Source organism: Diadema antillarum, unplaced genomic scaffold (assembly GCF_040938485.1).
Source record: "Diadema antillarum isolate AM-2024a unplaced genomic scaffold, OU_Dant_1.0 seq00000085_RagTag, whole genome shotgun sequence".
Classification (NCBI taxonomy): Eukaryota; Metazoa; Echinodermata; class Echinoidea; order Diadematoida; family Diadematidae; genus Diadema; species Diadema antillarum.
In genome coordinates, this window is record NW_027271177.1 from 1841438 (window position 1) to 1861488 (window position 20051).

The 20051-nt window shown below is 38.6% G+C and overlaps 1 protein-coding gene and 1 long non-coding RNA gene across 2 annotated transcripts; both read right to left on the minus strand.

Annotated features, from left to right (window-relative positions):
- Window positions 1–9196: 9196 nt before the first annotated feature.
- On the minus strand, window positions 9197–15579 carry LOC139726478 (uncharacterized). The gene is made up of 8 exons (XM_071637433.1): window positions 15567–15579; window positions 14168–14225; window positions 13085–13220; window positions 12074–12293; window positions 11374–11558; window positions 10836–10946; window positions 10145–10198; window positions 9197–9601 (listed from the first exon to the last, which is right to left on the minus strand). The coding sequence occupies exons 1-8, from the start codon at window positions 15577–15579 to the stop codon at window positions 9197–9199; spliced, it is 1182 nt and encodes a 393-aa protein (XP_071493534.1).
- Window positions 15580–15743: 164 nt separating this feature from the next.
- On the minus strand, window positions 15744–19704 carry LOC139726496 (uncharacterized). Its single transcript, XR_011710707.1, has 3 exons — window positions 19611–19704; window positions 18041–18211; window positions 15744–15949 (listed from the first exon to the last, which is right to left on the minus strand). It is a non-coding gene; the product is annotated as an uncharacterized lncRNA (long non-coding RNA).
- Window positions 19705–20051: the final 347 nt, after the last annotated feature.

Consider the following 20051-nt stretch of genomic DNA (forward strand, 5'->3'; position numbering starts at 1 on the left):
TAGGGATAGCTTTTCTGTACATCACATATTCCTCTCATTCTTTCGTGAGACACAACAGCTACAATGTATTATGTATGACTTTTGCTGTTAAGGGAATTTCTTTTCAAGCCATCGTATCGCGATAGGCAAGGTTTACATCCACAGGTGGATCAAGACCGGGATTTTGATTCCTGAACGATATGCTGTGCATTTTGATCACTAACGCCGCACCAGCAAGGCGGTGTAAAGATCGAAGCTTCCAGAGATGCAAGCTGGCATTAAACCGGCAGCATCTAGTGGTACATTGTACAGTGCACTCCCGTTATGACCAGGGAATAAAGAATACGGTTATAACGAAATTCCGGTTACAACGGAATAAAAGTTCAGGCCGCAACGTTACCCACACTATGTATTTTTATTGTTTATTCGTCCGGTTATTTAGAACGAAATATCGATATAACGAAAGAAAACTGCCAGTCACGAGGACTGCGTTATAACGGGAGTCCATTGTTTACTGTTCAAAGTGATACATTGTATTGGGTGTCATGGGGTACGGGGCAGGACCAGAAGCCTCCTCCGCGCCGTTTCTCCCTGTCTGAAGGGTGTTAACGTTTAAGCCGCAAAAGAATGCCGCGTGTCGGGAGAAGGGGGGGGGGGGGGATAGGCGCTGTCGACCAAGTGAAACAGGTGTGTGGTGGTCCAACTGTGTCTTTTTCAACCAATGTCAAAATAAGTTCCTGTCTGCCGAAGACTGCAGAACAGACGGCAGCAAAACCCGTAAGGACAGTCAGGACTTCAGCCCCTGTGTTGAACGTAGACAGGCACTAACACGCCTCTGACAGCACGATTTCACCACTTAAAGATAATATAAAGTTTTGGTACCTCAAAAGTTTCCCTGAATTTCCTTGTCTTAGTTTGTGTTTCAGGTTAAAGTACCTTTCATATAACTAACACTGTGAGACTTACTCGCCCAAAAGTGCTCTCATGTCTTAGTAATCATGCAATCCAGAGCCGTTTACTAGTATGCGACGGCGAGGTAGTACACGTATTGTACGAAACCATTATTGCATGATAACTGCGACCAGCAGCCCCATACGCACAGCTAAATGGGGCTTCGCATTGTAGCATTCAGGATCATGACAGATTTAGTATCGCGGGTAAATATCAACTTAAAATCCAAAAATGTCTTCAATTTGAAGACTTACCAATTAAGTTGAAGTATTGAAAACAGGCTTCGGGCAACGTTTGGTTTTGCCAATAGTCCCTTTCTGTTTGATTTGATGAGTGAATATGACTCGGTCGAGAGGACCTTGGGAGAGCTACACTGAATTGACGGCCAGCGCATGCGCACACAGACATCTTATCCGTTCATGGATTTGAAATCTGTCTGCATGTGATGTGTGCGCATGCGCTGGCCGTAGTATTCAGTGTATGTAGCTCTCCAAAGGTCCTCTCGACCGAGTCACATTCAGTCAGTCAATTCGAACAGAAAGGGACTATTGGTAGAACCAAACGTTGCCCGAAGCCGGTTTTCATTACTTCAACTTAATTGGTAAGTCTTCAAATTGAAGACATTTTTTTATTTTAAGTTGATATTTACCCGCGATACAAAAATCTGTCATGATCCTGAATGCTACAATGCGAAGCTACATTACGCCATGCGTATGGGGCTGCTGGTCGCAGTTAATTGCATGATTACTAAGACATGAGAGCACTTTGGGGCGAGTAAGTCTCACAGTGTTAGTTATATGAAAGGTACTTTAACCTGAAACACAACTAAGACAAGGAAATCAGGGAAACTTTGAGGTACCAAAACTGTATATTATCTTTAATCATAACATTTCTACGGAAAGTCATGGTGTAGAAGAAAACATAGTAAGGGAACTATCAACCGGGGGGGGGGGGGGGGGGGGAGGGGAGTGAAACGCAAAATATTTTTCAATCACACAAGGGTACGAATGATTGATTTGTACTTCAACTCAACTGGTCGTTTACCCGTGGTAATTCAACCATTTGGGGGTTTACCCGTGGTAACATAACAGCTAGGACAGTCTGCATTCGTGATTGGTGGAAGCTCCGACATCAGTGGTCCTCATGTGATCAGTGTCTGTTGTGTGTCGGTAGTTGGAACAATTCTGGTCGAGGAGATTTCGAAGAGCTCAAATACCAACAAACTGCCCCCCCCCCCCCCCCCAAAAAAAAAAGGAATGCTATCATTTCTCGACTTTGAAATGTATGTTGAGTCCGCATGAAGGTCCCTTGCAATATAGAAGGGGTGATCTCGGCGCACACCGGGCACGGCAACGGCAACGGTCCCGTTTTTTGCTATGGTGCGCCAAAGGGAAATACATCTGGTTTTGTTACAATATCATTTCCCACTAATAAATTTGTTACAAAATGTATCTTAAACTGGTGATTTTGTTGCTCCTGCTTTTGACATAAGAGTAAGATTTTGGGTGATTTTGTACCAAAATTATTGATTTCTGAACAGAACCAGATATGATTCCTTTTGGTGCGCCATTGAAAAAAAAAAAAACACACGGACCGTTGCCATTACCGTGTTCGGCAGTGTTCGGTGTGCGGAGACCTTTAATCATCATGAGTGAAATGACACGTCCGATCAAAGTTCACTAACTTCAATCTGATGGAATCTACAGCGAAGGCAAAGCGGACACCTCATTGCCAGCATTGTATAGATCGAAGTGACTAATTCCTACTTTTAAAATAAAAGAGGGCCTTCAGATACGATAACTGTTATCGGTTTTATTTTGTCACCTTTTGTTTGTCACTTCTCACTGCGGTGTGTTACATAATCATGTCATTCAATAAGACGTATGCCCCAAGCATATATTTCCCATGTTTTTACAGTACAGTTAATACGATGCATTAGGTTTGATTGTGTGGGTTTGCATGTAACCATTGATTTGTAAAATGTTGTCGTGTATTAATAATTGGCAGTAGAGAAGCTCATTGTTATCTTGTTACCTGTAAAGCGTATTGTTGTACAGCTATGATATTCATGCTTTCAATTTGGCGACATTCCAACTCCCTGATTTATGTAAATTATACATGGGTATTTCTTTGTCAGTTACATGAAATAATTTTGTTTAAAAAATCTCTTCTTCTTTGAGAGATCTGTTTTCCTTCTTTTAGACTGGAAAGCATCCAGCTGAAGGTAAGAGCAGTAAAAATAGTGTACAAACAAAACAAAAACACCCGAGAGAACTGGCTGCAAAATAGATACTGGGTGTTACTTGCAGTGTTTGGCGCAGCTACCAAGCCATGGACTGAATAATCCTTGCAAATCAAAACCACGCGCACATAAACGTTATAGAGAATGTAAAGAGCATGAAAACTTCACTCAATGTATCATTAGACGTCAGGTCTAATATTTTGGTCGAAGTACATTAAAATGATAATTGCTTTAATAGCCGGACGCCTCACCTATACAGCTGTATAAGTTGTTGAGGACTAACAAAGAGACAACCGATCTGAGAACTATTCGGGAATAAGAGGAATTGGTATTTTCCATTTTCGTACACCCATAATGAAATAATATCTCAGTGCGAATGGGAACATGTAGTATATTGAAAATGATAGCATATATTTATATTTTAACACTAACAGAGTGTTTCATGATCATAGATGTCCATAATTATTGAGGCTTACTGCAACAAATTCATTTTTGCGATTTATTTGTATTTTGTTTCATCATCTCACTGAAATAGTTTCATTTATGACAAAAAACAAATACAGTTTCGACTTTGTGCTTACATACTTTGCTTTTCAAAGCGTATTCTCCCTTCAGTCAGAGTTCAAATGATTTTTGCTGATAGTTTGTTGGCGTCATGGATGGTGGTGTGTGAATGGGTGGTGGTGGTGGTGTGTGTATGCATATGAATGTGTGTGTGCGTGCGTGCACCGTAAGTATGTATTCAATACCATAATTGATTTCCTACTTCTCTCAGAAGCATCACATTTTTATTTTCTTTTTTGGTTTTTTTTCGGTTGCCACAGAAACCATGTACATAGTAATATGCATCGTCATGTACAATTCAGTATTTTTATCTATTAGTATATACAATTTATCTATATCTACGTGTGTGCATGTACATATATATATATATATATATACGAGGGGCGACTGAAAAGTTTTGAGCCTAACATAGAAAGGATTAAGATATGAAGGCCAAATTTGGTCCATGAAGTCTTCATTATATCTTAATCCTACCAACCAAATTTCTTGGTCATAAAAACTTTAATCCTTATTTTACAGGTTCTTGAACTTTCTGTATCAGGTGATTCATAAAAAATGGACAAAATGATCACAAAAGGTGTCTTGTTTCACCAGGACAATGCTCCAGCGCATTCATCAGCGGTTGCAATGGCAACCATTCATGACTGTGGGTTTCAACTAACTGTAGTTCCGCACCCATCGTATTCACCAGATCTAGCCCCATCGGACTTCCACTTCTTTCCAAACCTCAAAAAAGATTTGGCTGGACAACGCTTCACCACTGATGAGGAGGTCAATGATGCTGTTGACTCCTACCTGGAGGACCAACTAAAGAACTTCTACTGCAGCGGCAAAGAGGCACTACGTCACCTCTGGAGGAAGTGTGTGGACTCACAAGGGGACTATGTAGAAAAATAGAGCAATAAAGTACTTCTGCCTCTTACCATCTCTTGAAGGCTAAAAACTTATCAGTCGCCCCTCGTATATATATATATATATATATATATATATATATATATACATACAAAATATATATATATATATATATATATATATACATATATACATACATACATATACATACATGTGTAACTGAGAGTGACAGAGAGAGAGAGAGAGAGAGACTGAGAGATGATAGGTAAATACACTCAACCAAAAAAGTAAGTTCCCTCCTAGCATCTTTGGATATATCTCATTGGCTATATCTCAAAAAGTATCTTACCAATTTTCACAATTCAAACGGGAATGGATAGGGAATTTTATTACTCATAACATGAATTGCATATCATTGCCACCAGATTTCATTATTGGTGTGAAAAAAAAATGTCAAAATGCATGGAAAAAAAGTTGCACTTTAGTGATTTGCATTGACTTTTACACAAATAATCAAACAATCACTCATGATTCTGAACTTTTAAGCATGGTTTACTGCATATTTCTCTTTCTCTTCTTTTCATGAGCATACAGTGAAGTATTTAATAATTGATATGTCCACCATCCGCTTCAATGACCAGCCGGCATCTCTTCCTCATACTGTTAACTAAAGTTTGTCAATCTTGGCGCTGCTCAATGTTGGCCCATGCTCTCTGCAAGATGCGCTGAAATTGTCTGACAGATGTCACCCTTGGTCGGCCACTTCTTGGCAGATCTTTGACCTCCCCAGCTTCCTGAAACTTTGCTCAATAAATTTCCAAATGGCATTGGGCGAAACCCCTAGTCTCCTGGCCACCTCCTTAACCGGAAACCCAGCTTCAAGGAAAGCTGTAGCTCTACCTCTTTTAAAAATTTGCAGACGCGGCATGAAGCAAAATAGCCATTAGCACATTAATGTGATCAACCCAAATTGGAATTAAAAAGCACATGGCTTCGACCAACATGTTCATATTGAAAGGCCTATTGTTTAAAAAGTATGCATAACATCTGTTTAATAGGGAAGTACATTGTACCTGAGGAAATTCCTGAGAAATACATAACAATTTAAAAAGGTCATTTGCTAACGTGCATAGGAAATGTACACATTATGCTTCATATTATAACCTTAAGTGCAACTTTTTTTCCACGCATTTTGACATAAAATGCATTTTTTTTTTTACTCCAATAAGGATATCTGGTGGCAATGATATGCCACACTATACTTGGAAGTTAACTTACTTTAACCCTAACTAGGCCGGGGGGGGGGGGGGGGGGGGGGGCTCTCGACGTTTCGCACGATGTATGCTATCGCGAGAAGCTATCGCCGTGACGTTTCATGACTTTTTTCTTTCGAGTCTCCCGCATCTTTTGACATCAAATTTGCGATGCCCGGGCGCGCGGTTCCGAAGTTGCGCATAAATATGCAAGTGCATGTCTGACCAAAAATTGCTCAAAAACGTGAATTCGTGCACAATTTCAATGCAAACTGTGTTTACAGGCAAATTTCATAAAAGCATGATAATTTTGGGGTTATGTTGATCAAGAACATATTTTCTTGTTCGGAACAATGTCGCGGACAAATTTCATCGAAAAAACAATGAAAAACATAAAGTCGAAAAACAAAGAAATACATACGAAATTCAAAAAACAATTATTTCTCTTACATTTGCTAAAGAAAATTTACCCAAAAATGCACCTGTTTTGAGCTTTATTTAGTGATTTATACCAAATTGTCTGATTTCATGCATCATTATGCATAAATTAGCATAATTTAGTGTAAATTACAATTTTTGAAAAAATTAACTTAATGGTACTATAGATTGCATCATGGGCAATGTGTGTGCCGATTTTCGTCGCGATCGCGTAGTCGACGGCCGACATTTGGAGGGGGCCTGGGAGGCTCCCACAACTGTCATACTCTCTCCAGTTTTCTAGTCGGACATGTTACAGTATTAAAATCTTTTCACAATCATACTATTTAGGTTCACATAAGGTAGGACTGTGAAACAAATAACTTGTTTACAAAGAATGCTGCCAAAAAATGATACTGTTCATTTCAACTGTAATTGACACGTTGAATGTGCTGTGTGGTGTAAGTGAATATTCAGGTGGCAGATTAATTAAAAAAATCAATCATTTCTTTGTGTGCCAATACAATGGAAATCAACTAGCAAAACTTGTTTGTTTGTAATGTCATAGCTCTGCTACAAAGTGTTCAAGCTTTCGAACATGCACATGCACCTGTTATTGCACCTGGTATTTTTTTTTCTTTTGTTCTGTCCCTCACTGTAGCTGTTTACTAACAATGCAAAAAAGAAAACAGAAGCTTGAAATCATGCCTCAGTCTTGATCAATGACATAATATTTGACTTGACTTGATAAGGTGAATGAATTCTGCAAAGCGGCAAATTCTAAAGCTTTTACAGTATTCAGTTTGTGTTTATGCCTCTGGTTCTTCATTAAAACATTTTTTTTTTAAGTGCAATATGTGTTTGTTTGTTTTTTGTTAAGTTTCATTTAGCATGTTTTCCATGTCAAATTTTTTATCAAAATACAATTTTCCTGTCAAAATGTTTCTTACTGTTGCCAAATATGCTTTTTGATCTACAAAGGTTAGCAGCCCTATTTCAATCAGCTTCGAAATTTCAGCAGATAACAGACGAAACATCAGACTGCAAAATTAGATCAAAAACAGAAATTTGATAGTTTTGACCAATTTTGATAACCTGACTTCAAACTCGATTTTCTTGGCTCAGCCGCCAGCGACTTTCAGACCTTTTTGTTGTGGTGGGTAAAAAATGTATATAATACACTCATTTTCAACTTGGTAGTACTAGAAAAAAAATGCTATGTCAGGAATAAAAGAATAACCTGAGAACAAGTATCTGACAACACTTCACATAAAAAATCTTATACCAGCCAAAAACTGTATTGAAAAATAGCAATAAAAACCCCAACAATTTATTATTTATTTTCAGAGCTACATAATATAAAGCATAGTGGCAGACAACAATATGCTTGCAAATTACATGACAAGGTACTAGAATAGCATTTTCACCCAATATCATACTAGGCGCAATGACAGAAGAAGCCACCTAGTCTGTTTCAATATGCGATCGACCTCAAAAGCAGGACGACAATGCACATTCACTAGATTATTTATTTAAGTGCTAACAGGTTTTTGAACAACTCAACTTCCTTCACATTTTCAAAGAGAGAGCTTGCATTGGACCTAGAAAAAGTCAGCTTTCCAAACTTCCATATGAGACTTCTTCAAATTAAGGTCTCAGAGCCTCCTACCCAATGCAACCTATTACTCCAACCTCCTCAAAAACGAAGAAATAAAGAAAGACAAGGTACAATAATAATGATGGTCATGATATCCAGAAAATCCTGACATAACTGTAACTTGCAATTTAACATACGTGGGGATGAATTTTCTAACTCTGAAATACAGTGGGTCAAAATCATATTACCCCATTCCCTGTGAGAATGTGAAACTTATTCCACACCCACCTGACTTGTCCGGGCAATGGGTTACCTTTCCAAAAGTTGCTAAATCCATTTATAAGCAAATTTGGAGTTTTTGACAGTAAATGCATTCATTTTAGTACTCCCATACAGTAAACACTCTTCAAAGCATTGAAATTCCTGTGAGAAATTGGAGAAATCAGACAATGAAAATTGAATTTGGCTCTAAAAGATGCTAAATCCATCTGGAACCAATCAGAAGTTCATGTGCATGCTTGACCACACTTTGACCCCCAGAGGAAGGCCAAGCTTTCTAGTTTCCTGCTTTCCAGATGACCTACATACTGCATGATTATTGGCTGTGAAATGTTTTAGCTCTATTCATACTAATTCCTTAAAGAGATGGAGGAAACAGGAGAATGTGTAGAGAAAACAAATCATCCAAGCAAAATACAGAGAGATACAGAAACTAGTCAAAAACAATATTTACGTGTTGTATTTCACCATGCTAAAATGTCTCTTCCTAAAGGTGCTAAATCCACAAAATCCAAAAATATACCAGTTCTTTAAAAATCAGTGTTGATGCATATATTTCACTGATTATCTTATTATGTTTGACCATTATGAGACATAATGTCACTGAATGAAAACATTTAGAAACATGTGAAATAAGATTCAATGTTTTTGCTCCTCACCATCAGTAGTGGATTTAGCACCTTTTCCAAAGGAATTCTTCATAATGTACTGCATTGCTCTGTGTGTGATGGGAGACTTTGTCACTGGCTGTGAAATTTTTTCAGTTGTTGTGTTCCTCGTATGATATAATTTGGATTTACACATTATTGAAGCATGAGCGTGAAGGTAGGAATACAATTCAATTATCCATTCATTGGCTTTTTGAGGAGGTGGCTCAGCAGGCGGGGTAAGTTACATGTATGTAAAACAAGCGATGCATGCTTGCATTTGGGAGACGAATTGTAAATCATAAAAGCAGCGCTTAGACGCTTCTCTAATGCCAATCATCAAGCTGTGCTTCACAGGAAGGGAATATAGAATCAAAGGTGTTGTACAATGTAAGATTCGGTTTAATACGCCACTTCAAAATCCTATCTGGTTGCTTCGTCTCTTCAGGGAGTGAAAGTTTCTTGGAGTTTTTGTGCTGACCGATGGCATTGACCTTATCGCAGACTGGGATCTGACACCATTCCTGCTCTGACTGTCTGGTGTTCCCTGCCCAGGGAGCATCCCGGGGCTGCAGCCAGACCAAACTTGGCCTAAACCATCTGGAGGAAGGGGGACTTTCTTCAGCACCAAAGTGGGCATGCCCACCTGGGACACCCCCTTTGTGGGTAGAGCTGTGCTCTCCAATCCCTCATCTTCGGGCTGCTGTGGTGGGTTGACTTTTTTCCGAGATAAGGTGTTGGAAGGGGTAACAGCTGTGCGCCTCTTGATCGATGGGGTCTTCTTTGCACTTTTGGATGGTGATTCCAGAAGTTCCATTTTCTGGAGTTAAAGACATGCCATCAATGTTCTTATGCTGCTACTCATCTTGTTAAAACAGAAATTATTTTGTTTTGGTTGTTGTTGTCTGTTTCACTCTACCTTTAGTCAACATTAGATATGAAAGAACAAATAAGAAGAGATACAGTATTTTGTCTCATTCCAGTACAATGTACAACTGTATGGACTTCAGTCAAATTTCAGTTGTATAATCCACATGTACATGCTACAAAAGTTTTATGCAACATTTCACAAACATCTCTGGAAAATTTTGTGACAAAACAAAAGTTGCACTTTATCATCAGTGGCGGATCCAGGGAGGACCGCAACCGGCGCACGCCCCCCCCCCCCCCCCCCTTTATTTTTTGTTGAAACAAAAGAAATAAAAAGAAAAAAATGGGGAGGGGTGTGTGCGCCCCCCTTTAATTTTGTAAACGCGCCCCCTCTTTATGGAATTCCTGGATCCGCCCCTGATCATGAATGTACATTCACGTCATTTGAGGGTGAGAAGCAATATCAAGTGTGTATATGATCCTAGCATCCTACCTGGACACCAATTGCTGCTAAGCTGGACAAGCAGAAGGGATATCTCCCACATACCTTGGATGGTAACAGAAGTACATAAAGAGGTTTGACACTATGGACAACTATGTCTACCATTCACTGGGCTCTTATGACTTAAAAAGAGAAACAACAACTCTTCCTTCCCTCATCCTCCCTAGAATATTAGCATCAAACCAAGTAAAGGTACATGTACATTAAAGACAATAGACACAAACTCTACACCAAAAAGAATCTCTGTACCTCTGAGCATCAAGGTTCCAGGCTTCGAATCTCTACTACCATGATCTGTGATTATTGTGGCTGCCATAGCAACAGCTTGGCTGTGTTTGAATAATCTCCTGTTCAAATTTTACCATGGCAACTAAAATGATATCATAGTCATTCATGGTATGAAATTGGTTCTGTCCACTACCGGTATACCACATTAGAGATGATGATGATGATCATCATCATGATGACGCCGATGATCAATTATGACTATGTTGACAATAACAACAGTGAAAACGGCGCTGATGGCAACAATGATGAAGATGATAAGGATGACGATGATGACAATGATGGTGGTGATGATGATGAGGACGATGATAATGATGATGGTGATGGTGGTTGTTGTCATTCACAATGCAAAGAAAACCCAGATATCTAACTGATACAAATATGAAGGAGAGTTTACCTTTGACCAGCCATGTTCCCAGTGATCCCAAAGGCGATGCCCCAACAAACCGCGAATCTTGTATGACGCCATCAGTTTAGGGACTTTGGGTGACTTTACGTTTCCTTGAAGCTGAACATTGGAAACAAAGGAACGGGTGGCAGCAGTTATTGCACAGTGCATTGTTACACTCAGCATTCATTCATGTTGTCTCAAAACATACGATCAAACATTGCATGGACCAATAAATTGCATCTTCTATTGTCTATAGCACTTTGTCCAAGGGCAACACCATGGAAAATTGTGACATAATTTGAAAGCATTTTAAGTTTATGTGTTTGTGTGTCTTTCTTTGTCTTGTTCCTATCATCCCATGTATTACCAACCCTGCCATTAAATCCCCATTTATGTAGAATTGTGTGGCATGCAACGTTTCCTTCCGAGAAACTACTATGTGCTAAAGGGTTCAACACCATGAAGCTAGTTCAGTTACATGTTGTATGTACACCAGGTTGACCTGGGGAAGAGTTACATCTTGTCTGCTGAGTGAAGTTCTTACTTGTGCAGCTGTGAGGACAGTGTTGGGGTGAGTAGCAGCTGAGAGGTGTGTGCTGGCCTCTTCAGCACTCAAGCCACACCCAAGGCATGGAAGACAGGCATCCAGTCTGACTGTTTCGGCATCCTCTTCCATGTGGTTGTCATGGCGACACAGATGACACCCTTTCTCTTGGGAGCACTTCATTGCTGCATGGGTTCCATAAACACAACATGTAAAGATATAATCTAATATAATGTTACGTCACAATGATTTAAATGGTGTACTCTCAAGGGAGCTAATACTGCATTACCTATGGTAACTTTTGTTTTTAATTGCTGGATTATCGAGTAGGAGCTTTCACATGTTAAGTGATTTCATTGAATAATGACTGTAATTCTTTCTAGAGACCATGCCTCATGTTACTTACTACACTAGTTTACTACCACTTAATCCCCTGCTTACTTTCTAGGGATGCCAGTTTTATACATAGCATTTCAGTATTTTGAGGGGTGAAAATGCATATTTTCAGTGCAAACTCAGTACGTTTACCTTTCTTTGGGAAAAACAGTATTTTCAAGGAATTCTGCAGCATTTTCTAAAAAACAAATACTGCAAAGAGAGAGAGAGAGAGAGTAACAATTTGCATCACAGGAGGTTTGGCAGCTCTGTTAGGGGAGGGGGTAGGGATGTTCAGGGTGGGGTTGAAAAGACTCCTCAATACCTTCCATCACAGCTTTCGTCGTTTTCCTTTTCAGAGCCTTTCCAAGCAAGAGAGGTCGTGCCTCCGTGGAACTGTCTCTAGACTTCAGGACTTTCTCCACAAAATCCATGCACTGCCTTTCGACACGTGAGGGCAGCACGGCACTTCTGGGGCAGCCCTCACAATCGGACTTGTCTTCGATGCTAAAAACCTGGTGGTGTACATCGCCTACCTGAGACATCTTTGATTGGAATCAAAGACAAATACGGCTGTGACATAGATACGCAGACAGTGCATAGGTTTTAGAATCATGTTATTAATCACCACATGTAGTGCCAGAAACACTATTTCTGAGGTTTCTATTTATATATACATGTATCTTTTATCATTTATTGCTGCTATTTCACATGGTAGAATAAAAAACAAACAAATGATCAAGTGTGTGAGCAAATGTGTGTGTGGGTCAATAGATTATTCCCATTTTGAGGATAGATATCACATGATTACATTCTTCAGAGAAGGTTTGTGTAAATTTCTGAACTTTTGCCATCAAAAGTCAGTCTGCCATACTGACATAATATTCACATTTGTTGCAAAAAAACATTCTTCAAACGTTTAATGCTTTCACTCTTTCTTGACCAGTACTTTAAAATACCATATACTCACACACAAATGAGTAACTGCTAGTTACCGCAATACATTTAAAAGCCTATCTAAATTTACTTTGCTGATATGGTATTTTGATTTCACCAACTGAGCTTGAATACCTAATCTCCTGCCTGCTTTACAGTGTCTAAACTTTATTGTCCATGTTGCTCCAAATTGTTCATCCAAATAATGGCTGGCATTCATGCTGATTCTGTGGTACATTTTGTGAGCATAAAGCCTGACAAATTATACCAGTGTGCATGGAGTCTGGACAATTGAGAAAAAGAAAGACATATCATTAAAAAGAAAAAACAAAGACAAAAGACACACAAAAAAAAACTTTCACATGGCTTTCATGGGGATAGGCTTTATATGGTATTTTACCTGAAAGACAGTGATACTGTTGGAATGTTCTGTAGCCAGCTTTCCAGCACACATGCCTACCAGGGGGCTCTTTAGCCTGCTCCGTACTCCATCATACCCACGGCTAGGAACGGAAGGTAGCAAGTCCACCCAGCGACTACAAGAGATGAAACGTTCATGGAGATTGTATAACAGAATTGCTGTGGTTTGGTATAAAGGAACCATTTTGGTGCAGTGAACAAGATCATTAATTCTACATATTTTTGTTACAACAGACATTAACTTACTGCTTGGCATGAACAAGTAAACGGGGATGTACACGCTTTTTCTCGAAACATTTAAGTCCATATCGTATTTACAATGGTTTTAATACGTCATATCAAACAAAAAGAACTGCAGCAGATCTTTCATCTAAATTGCACCTAGAATAAGAATATGACAGAATCAAATTTTGTATTGTCATGAATCATTGATATTAATATGTGGTTGTGACCAGTATCATTATTTGGTGGCTGTTTATTTGCAATTCCAATCTTAAAAGTCCAATTTTGATGAAACATATACCACTACTTTCATCAGGTCTTTACATTGTTACTTTATCAAAGTCATTTTGAATATGGTGTAGAAATACCCTGTCATAAGAACCATGTCAGCATGCACAGAGCGACAAACACACACACAAACAAACAAAGTGCCAAAGACTACACATCCAATAATAGAGCGCCAGCTGAGTAAAACTGAGTAAAAAAACGACCTGAGCTTTCGACCCTAGCAAAATTTTCATCAGAGACAAAATGACAAACATAAAAAGTAGACATATACTTATAGACTACAGACATATCATATCAATGTAGCATGTACTATCTAAAAAGGATGGACATGGAACAATTACAACAAAAAGGGTAGTCCAAGTGTCAAAAGCAGGGAGCCAATAAGATATGGAAGGGGCATTAAAGCAATTGAGTCAGTTATTAAACATGCAGGGACAGTAATGAACAGCCAGTGATGATCCCTACACAGTTCATGAGTGGGTAACCTGTGAAGGATAAAGATAAAAAGCGAGGTGATACCGAACAAGAAACACAAACCAAGTGAGATTCTTACTCGTTATCCTCGATTTTCCATGGTCCTTTTCTTGTCACTGGCGCTTGACTAGCAGAACCTACATGAAGGGGAAAAAAGAACAGTTTACTGGTCATGCCTGAATTTTCAAAGCCTTGTTTGAAGAAACTACCAGATTACTACCATGTATATCAGTACTTAGGTCATTGTGATATTCAAGAGCAAATCATATTACAGCCTGTCCTGTTAAAAACTTTGACATAGCGGCTATCATTAAAATTCTAAATTTCTGAATATCTTTCAAATGAACTGCTCTTAAAGTACTCCTTGGCAAACCAGTCACTGTCAATCACATATATGCCAGTAATCCTTATGATGAATATACAAGTCTTCTACAAAAATCAAGCAGGAATGGTTTAGAGCATTATTCATATCCTGAAAACTTTCAAAACATCAATGAATGTATATTATACAGTTGTGACTGATTGTTTGTATTGTCCAAGAGAGCAAGAAGACTAAACCTGGTTTCCAGATGTATTCAAATCATCTAAAATTATCTATTATATACCTCATTTCTAGAATCCTCTCATCTGATTGGTTAAAAGGGGAGTCATTAAAATAGCTGTGCCCTATTTTTGAGTTACTGTGACCGGGGCCCGGGCACAGTTAGTAAATAGGTTTTAAAAACAGTCGCGACCCCGTACACATAGATCGCTCATATGTACGCACCAATGATACGACCGCCGCGCATTCGATCAGCGTGCTGTAAAAGAGACTAGCGGACTGGTTTGGAGACAGTCGGAACTTGCAACCCCGTACGTACATACACTGTGTACACATAGATGATCACTCATGTACGCACCAATGATACGAACGACCGCTGCGCTGTCGATCAGCATTGATTACAACTTACAAGTGCTGTAAAAGAGACTAGAATCTATATTTTCGGTATATAAAACAAATAATGACTGCTTGATATTCGGGGTACAGTTAAAATTATGTAGGCCCTCCGTGATGTGAAAACCTTAACCATGCCCTCAGCTTCGCTTCGGGCATGGTACGGTTTTCACATCACCTCGGGCCCATAATTTTAACTGTGCCCCTCATAGCAGTCATTATTTGTATAATAATTTCTCTTTGGTTAAGCAGCTTCATGACAAAACTTTCATCTTCAATTGCTGCAAAGTTAGAAAACTGCAATAAGGAGAATCTGTCTGATCAACATGAATGGTGTTTTTAACCCACTGAGGATGAACTGATTTTGCTATGGTGTACAACCCGCATTTCCCATAGACACCTGCCTGAGTATACTAGGGACTCGTCCTCAACAGGTTAACTGGCAAATCTGTTCCAATAATACAATTCCCTGTCTACAAGGCTCAGAGAGAAAATAGGCAAAATAGGCATACTGGTAGACGATTTCCACAAAGATACCTCTTGCTTGCATCATCCATTCTGGCATTGATACAGATCAAAGATGCCAGTAAAGAGTCTTCTTTATGGCGAGACACATGCCACATAATGTTATTTATTTCAGGCACTGGAGACCCTAGCTACTTTATCAATTACTTCACAAGCACATGTGGAATATATGTGGTTGATTATCTACTTGCATGAGAACTGAAAGCAGTGTGTCTCCCTTGAGAGCTGACTGGAGAGAAAGACAAAGTCTTCCGAGGACCCAAATGACTCTGACTCTGATGATGATGATGATGACGATGAGAACGATGTCTGCGCCGTTGAGGACGGCGATGTCATTGAGCTACCTCGGCTGATGTCAAGACAGATGGGCGGAGAAGACAAGAGGTGGGGCCATTGAAGTACCTGTTAAAGCATTAACCAATACTCATCAAAGTATCAACACACTGCAATTTTTGAAATGATGAAAGAGATGAATGACAATTATAGAGTTGTACCTGTCAAATTATGTACCTGCCAAATACCTGTCAAACCTGTCAACCAATCAATACACATTTAAGTATGAACGAACTGAAAATTTGAAATGATGAAAAGGATGGAAAAGCAATACATGGAGGTGTCTATGGGAAATGCGCGTTTATATAGCAAAATCAGTTCATCCTCAACTTGTCTACGTAACTGAAGATCCCTTCACAGTGGTTGTTTATTTTATTCTACTCCAAATGAAAGGTGTTTCAGTGCACTATTCAAATCAAATCCTCAACTACAAAGCCCCTTTTATCTCAAAATCCTTTACATGTCCAGGTTCTCTGAAAAGCATGAAATGTTTTTTTTTCATCAGTTTTCAGTACATTTCCCAAAACTTGTCCATATTATAAGTTGTAGTATGCCAACTGTAAAGCCACGGCTACACAATAGGGATTAAGAGCATTAGGTAGTCTCTATTCCATTTGCAGATGGCATCCAGACATCACAACCAAATGGCACAGAAAGCAAAGTAAAGGTTAAAGGGTGTGTACTGTTCTGGTTGAGGTGAGGATTTAGCTTTTAACATTTTGCAAGATATTCAGAAACCACTCTATGAGATGTCAAAGAGCATGCAATTCTAAGGGGTATCAAAAGTTTATTTGATGAAAATCGGTTTTCAAATGGCTGAGATATCAAAAAACAAGGTGAAACAAAGAGATCCTAATAAAAGGCGTGGCCTGTCGCCTTTTAAAATTATCATTTTTTTGGATATCTCAGCCATTTGAAAACCAATTTTCATCAAATAAACGTTGAATTCTTCTTAAAATTACATGTTCTTTCAAAGAGTTTTCTCGTTATCTCACTTAGGAATGTTCAAAACATGAATCCCCACCTCATCCAGTACTGTACAGTCCCTTTAAATATACTGTAAAGGTGGATAGTTTCGCGCGACTAATTTTTCATGCTTGGCCCGGTAAGAAGAATTTCGCGTGTTTTTAATGCCACCGAATCAAGACATCGACTACAGGAACACATGGCATGCAAAAATATTCGCATGCTTTTATTTTCGCGCTAGCTTCTGGTTGCGCGAAATGCGCGAAAATTTCCACTTTTACAGTAGCTATTTCACACATTTACTTTCCATTCCTTATTTTGGGAGGTTACAACATCCAATCTCACAGATGATCACTGTACAGCAGCGACTCTTCTTCATGGATTCGACCTTAACACAAAAATCTTGTCAAGCAACTTATTTGAGGGTTTTGTGTTACAGGGTCACATCAGTTTTGTTTCAATTTGTTTGTGTTTTTGTTTTCTCAGCTTGTGACCATGTGCTTTCACATGATGTAAGTCACTAAATACTGAAAGAAACATTGCAGAATATTAATGGCAAACATGCAATTCATGCAAGAGCTTCAAATGACAACAACACAATATCATTGAAAAACTAAAAGACAGAGTAAGTGGGCTGGATGTAGCATCCGATTATGAAGCTAATGTCAATCTCAGTCAAAAAGAGAAGGAAAATACCTGCTGTCACAAAGCAGATCATGAAAGCTTTCAGCTATATGGAATCTCTTCTCTATTCTTCCAGTACTCATCTAAATATGTGTAAAACTATTGTGCACAAGTCTACCATATAAATTATATCAAAAATGTGTAAAAAACAAAACAAAACAAAACAAAACAAACCTTGACACAGAGTACCTCTTTAAATATCACAGCATTTTGACATAATTACACAGCTTCATTTAGTAATTGTCAGTTGCAAAATTTTTTCCAAAAAAGATTCAGCACAAGATTACGTATGTATCCCAAAATATAATTATAGAAAAATTTCTGTCATCAAACATTCAATCAAGTAAATAAATAGATATTAACCTGCCCTTGTACATAATGACTATCAATAATTGTTTATCTGACAAATGCCACAATGTATGTGCTATCACATACTGAATAATCAATATGGCAGCACCTTTTGTGAAGAAGAAAAGTTTAAAGCATTAAGGTAGAAGACAACACTCTTACCACATGTCCAGGAAATCGTTCATCAACAAGAGTGAGGTAATGCTGGGTGGCAAGACAGTGGTAAAATGGGTTGCTTGTGTGTTGCCTAGCAACACAGAAGTACTGGTCGCTTGGAAGACAGCTGCTTGGTAGAGACAGGAGATGACTCTTGCTAGGGCTGGAGGATGAAATCTGGGGGGTGTTTCACAAAGAATTTATGTCCGTCGTTAAAGTTAAGATCAACTTAAGATTATGGTGCAACACTGGTTTTCCTCTTCAAGTCTATCAGCCATTCAGAACACCCTTCAAATTGTTAATATCAAAATTAAATACAGAAAAATTCCTTTTGTCACATATCTCAATTTCTGTATTAATGTTTAATACTGGCTGCACAAGAAAGTCTCCAAAACTCTCATTTCCCTTAGGAAGACAGGATACCATTAAAGGACAAGTTCACCTTCATAAACATAAGGATTGAGAGAATGAAGCAATATTAGTAGAACACATCATTGAAAGTTTGAGGAAAATCGGACAATCAGTTCAAAAGTTATGAATTTTTGAAGTTTTTGTGCAGTAACCGCTGGATGAGAAAACTACTGCAGTGTTTGAATAACTTAGATGTCACATGCGTACAACAATATAAGGAAAATATAAAGAGAATTTCACAAAATTTCATCTTTTGAAAAAAGTACACATTCGTCCGACTTGTTACCGACAAATGTTATGGGTAATATTATTCCCCCTGCCTTTCGAAAGAGGCAAGTCAAGTGCTCTTTTATTATGCGAAAAAAGTGAAAATATGTTGAATTTTCTTTATATTTTCTTTATACTGTTGTACGCATATGACTCACAAGCTGTAGTAGTCTCCTCATCCAGCGGTTCCAACACAAAAATTTTAAAAATTCATAACTTTTGCATCGATTGTCCAATTTTTCTCAAACTTTCACTGATGTGTTCTACTAATATTGTTGCATTCTCTCAATCTTTATGTTTATGAAGGTGAACTTGTCCTTTAAAGACACGCTAAGCCTGAACCATGAATTTTAACTTTTAGTCTTAACTTTTATGATTGACTTAAATTCTATGTGAAACACTCGCTACTATTAGCAGAAGCAAACAAACAGCAAATCAAGGATTCAGTTCTGGCACAGTTTCACCTGACCTCCCTGGTACATGTGTACATCTGCACAGGTAACAAACTCTGCGAAATCATCTTCTCGGGCCGAAAATTCTTTAAAATTGCTACACATGTGATGAGGTAAAATTGGTTATTATAGTAAATCATCGACATCATAATGACTATCATGGCTATTACCATGCATGTGGACTTTATTCCCTAATCTACATCAACTTATGCAACTTTCTTATATTTGCAAGTCATTTAACAATTCCAGCATTTGTCAAATATTGCTCACAGTTCCACTGGGGTATTGCTTTCATTTTAGAAAGATTACTATTGAAGAAAAATCTGTTAGAATCACTGCTATAAATCTTAAGGGAGGATTAGGTTCCAAACTGTTAGAAAAGATGGAAACTTGGGCCATGGAGGTTAAAAAAAAAATCTCTTCATAGAACGAAAATGGATGCTCACCCTAAAGTCAAGCTGATAGGCCTGTTCCCTTGTGTGCATGAAGAGAATACGAGGGTGAGCTGTGTAGTGGCCAAACACAGGCCTAGGTTCTCCCGATGGTCGGTAAGTCTGAGCAGCACTGGAACAACAAATGACCAACATTCAGCACATACTAATAAGAATCCCCAACAAACATCACATGACATGTACATATGTGACTGACACGACAAAAGGATCTGAAAGTCGCCGACGGCTGAGCCGATAACATCGAGTCTGAAGTCAGATCATCAAAATTGGTCACAACTATCAAATTTCTGTTTTTGGCCTAATGTTGTTGTCTAATATTTTGTCTGTTATCTGCCAACATTTTGAAGTGAAATGATCACAGGAAAGGCATGAAATTAGCGCTTTTCTCGTCTATGATTGACCGACTTACAATGGAATAGAAATGTGTCCGAAGAT

Bases quoted from the DNA above. Each gene is read 5' to 3' on its own strand.
- LOC139726478 (XM_071637433.1), bottom strand. The intron at 10,947-11,373 runs GTAAGAACTTCA...TCCAATGTTCAG, and splicing joins CTGTCCTCACAGCTGCACAA to CTTCAAGGAAACGTAAAGTC. The intron at 10,199-10,835 runs GTAAACTCTCCT...TTACCATCCAAG, and splicing joins GGGAACATGGCTGGTCAAAG to GTATGTGGGAGATATCCCTT.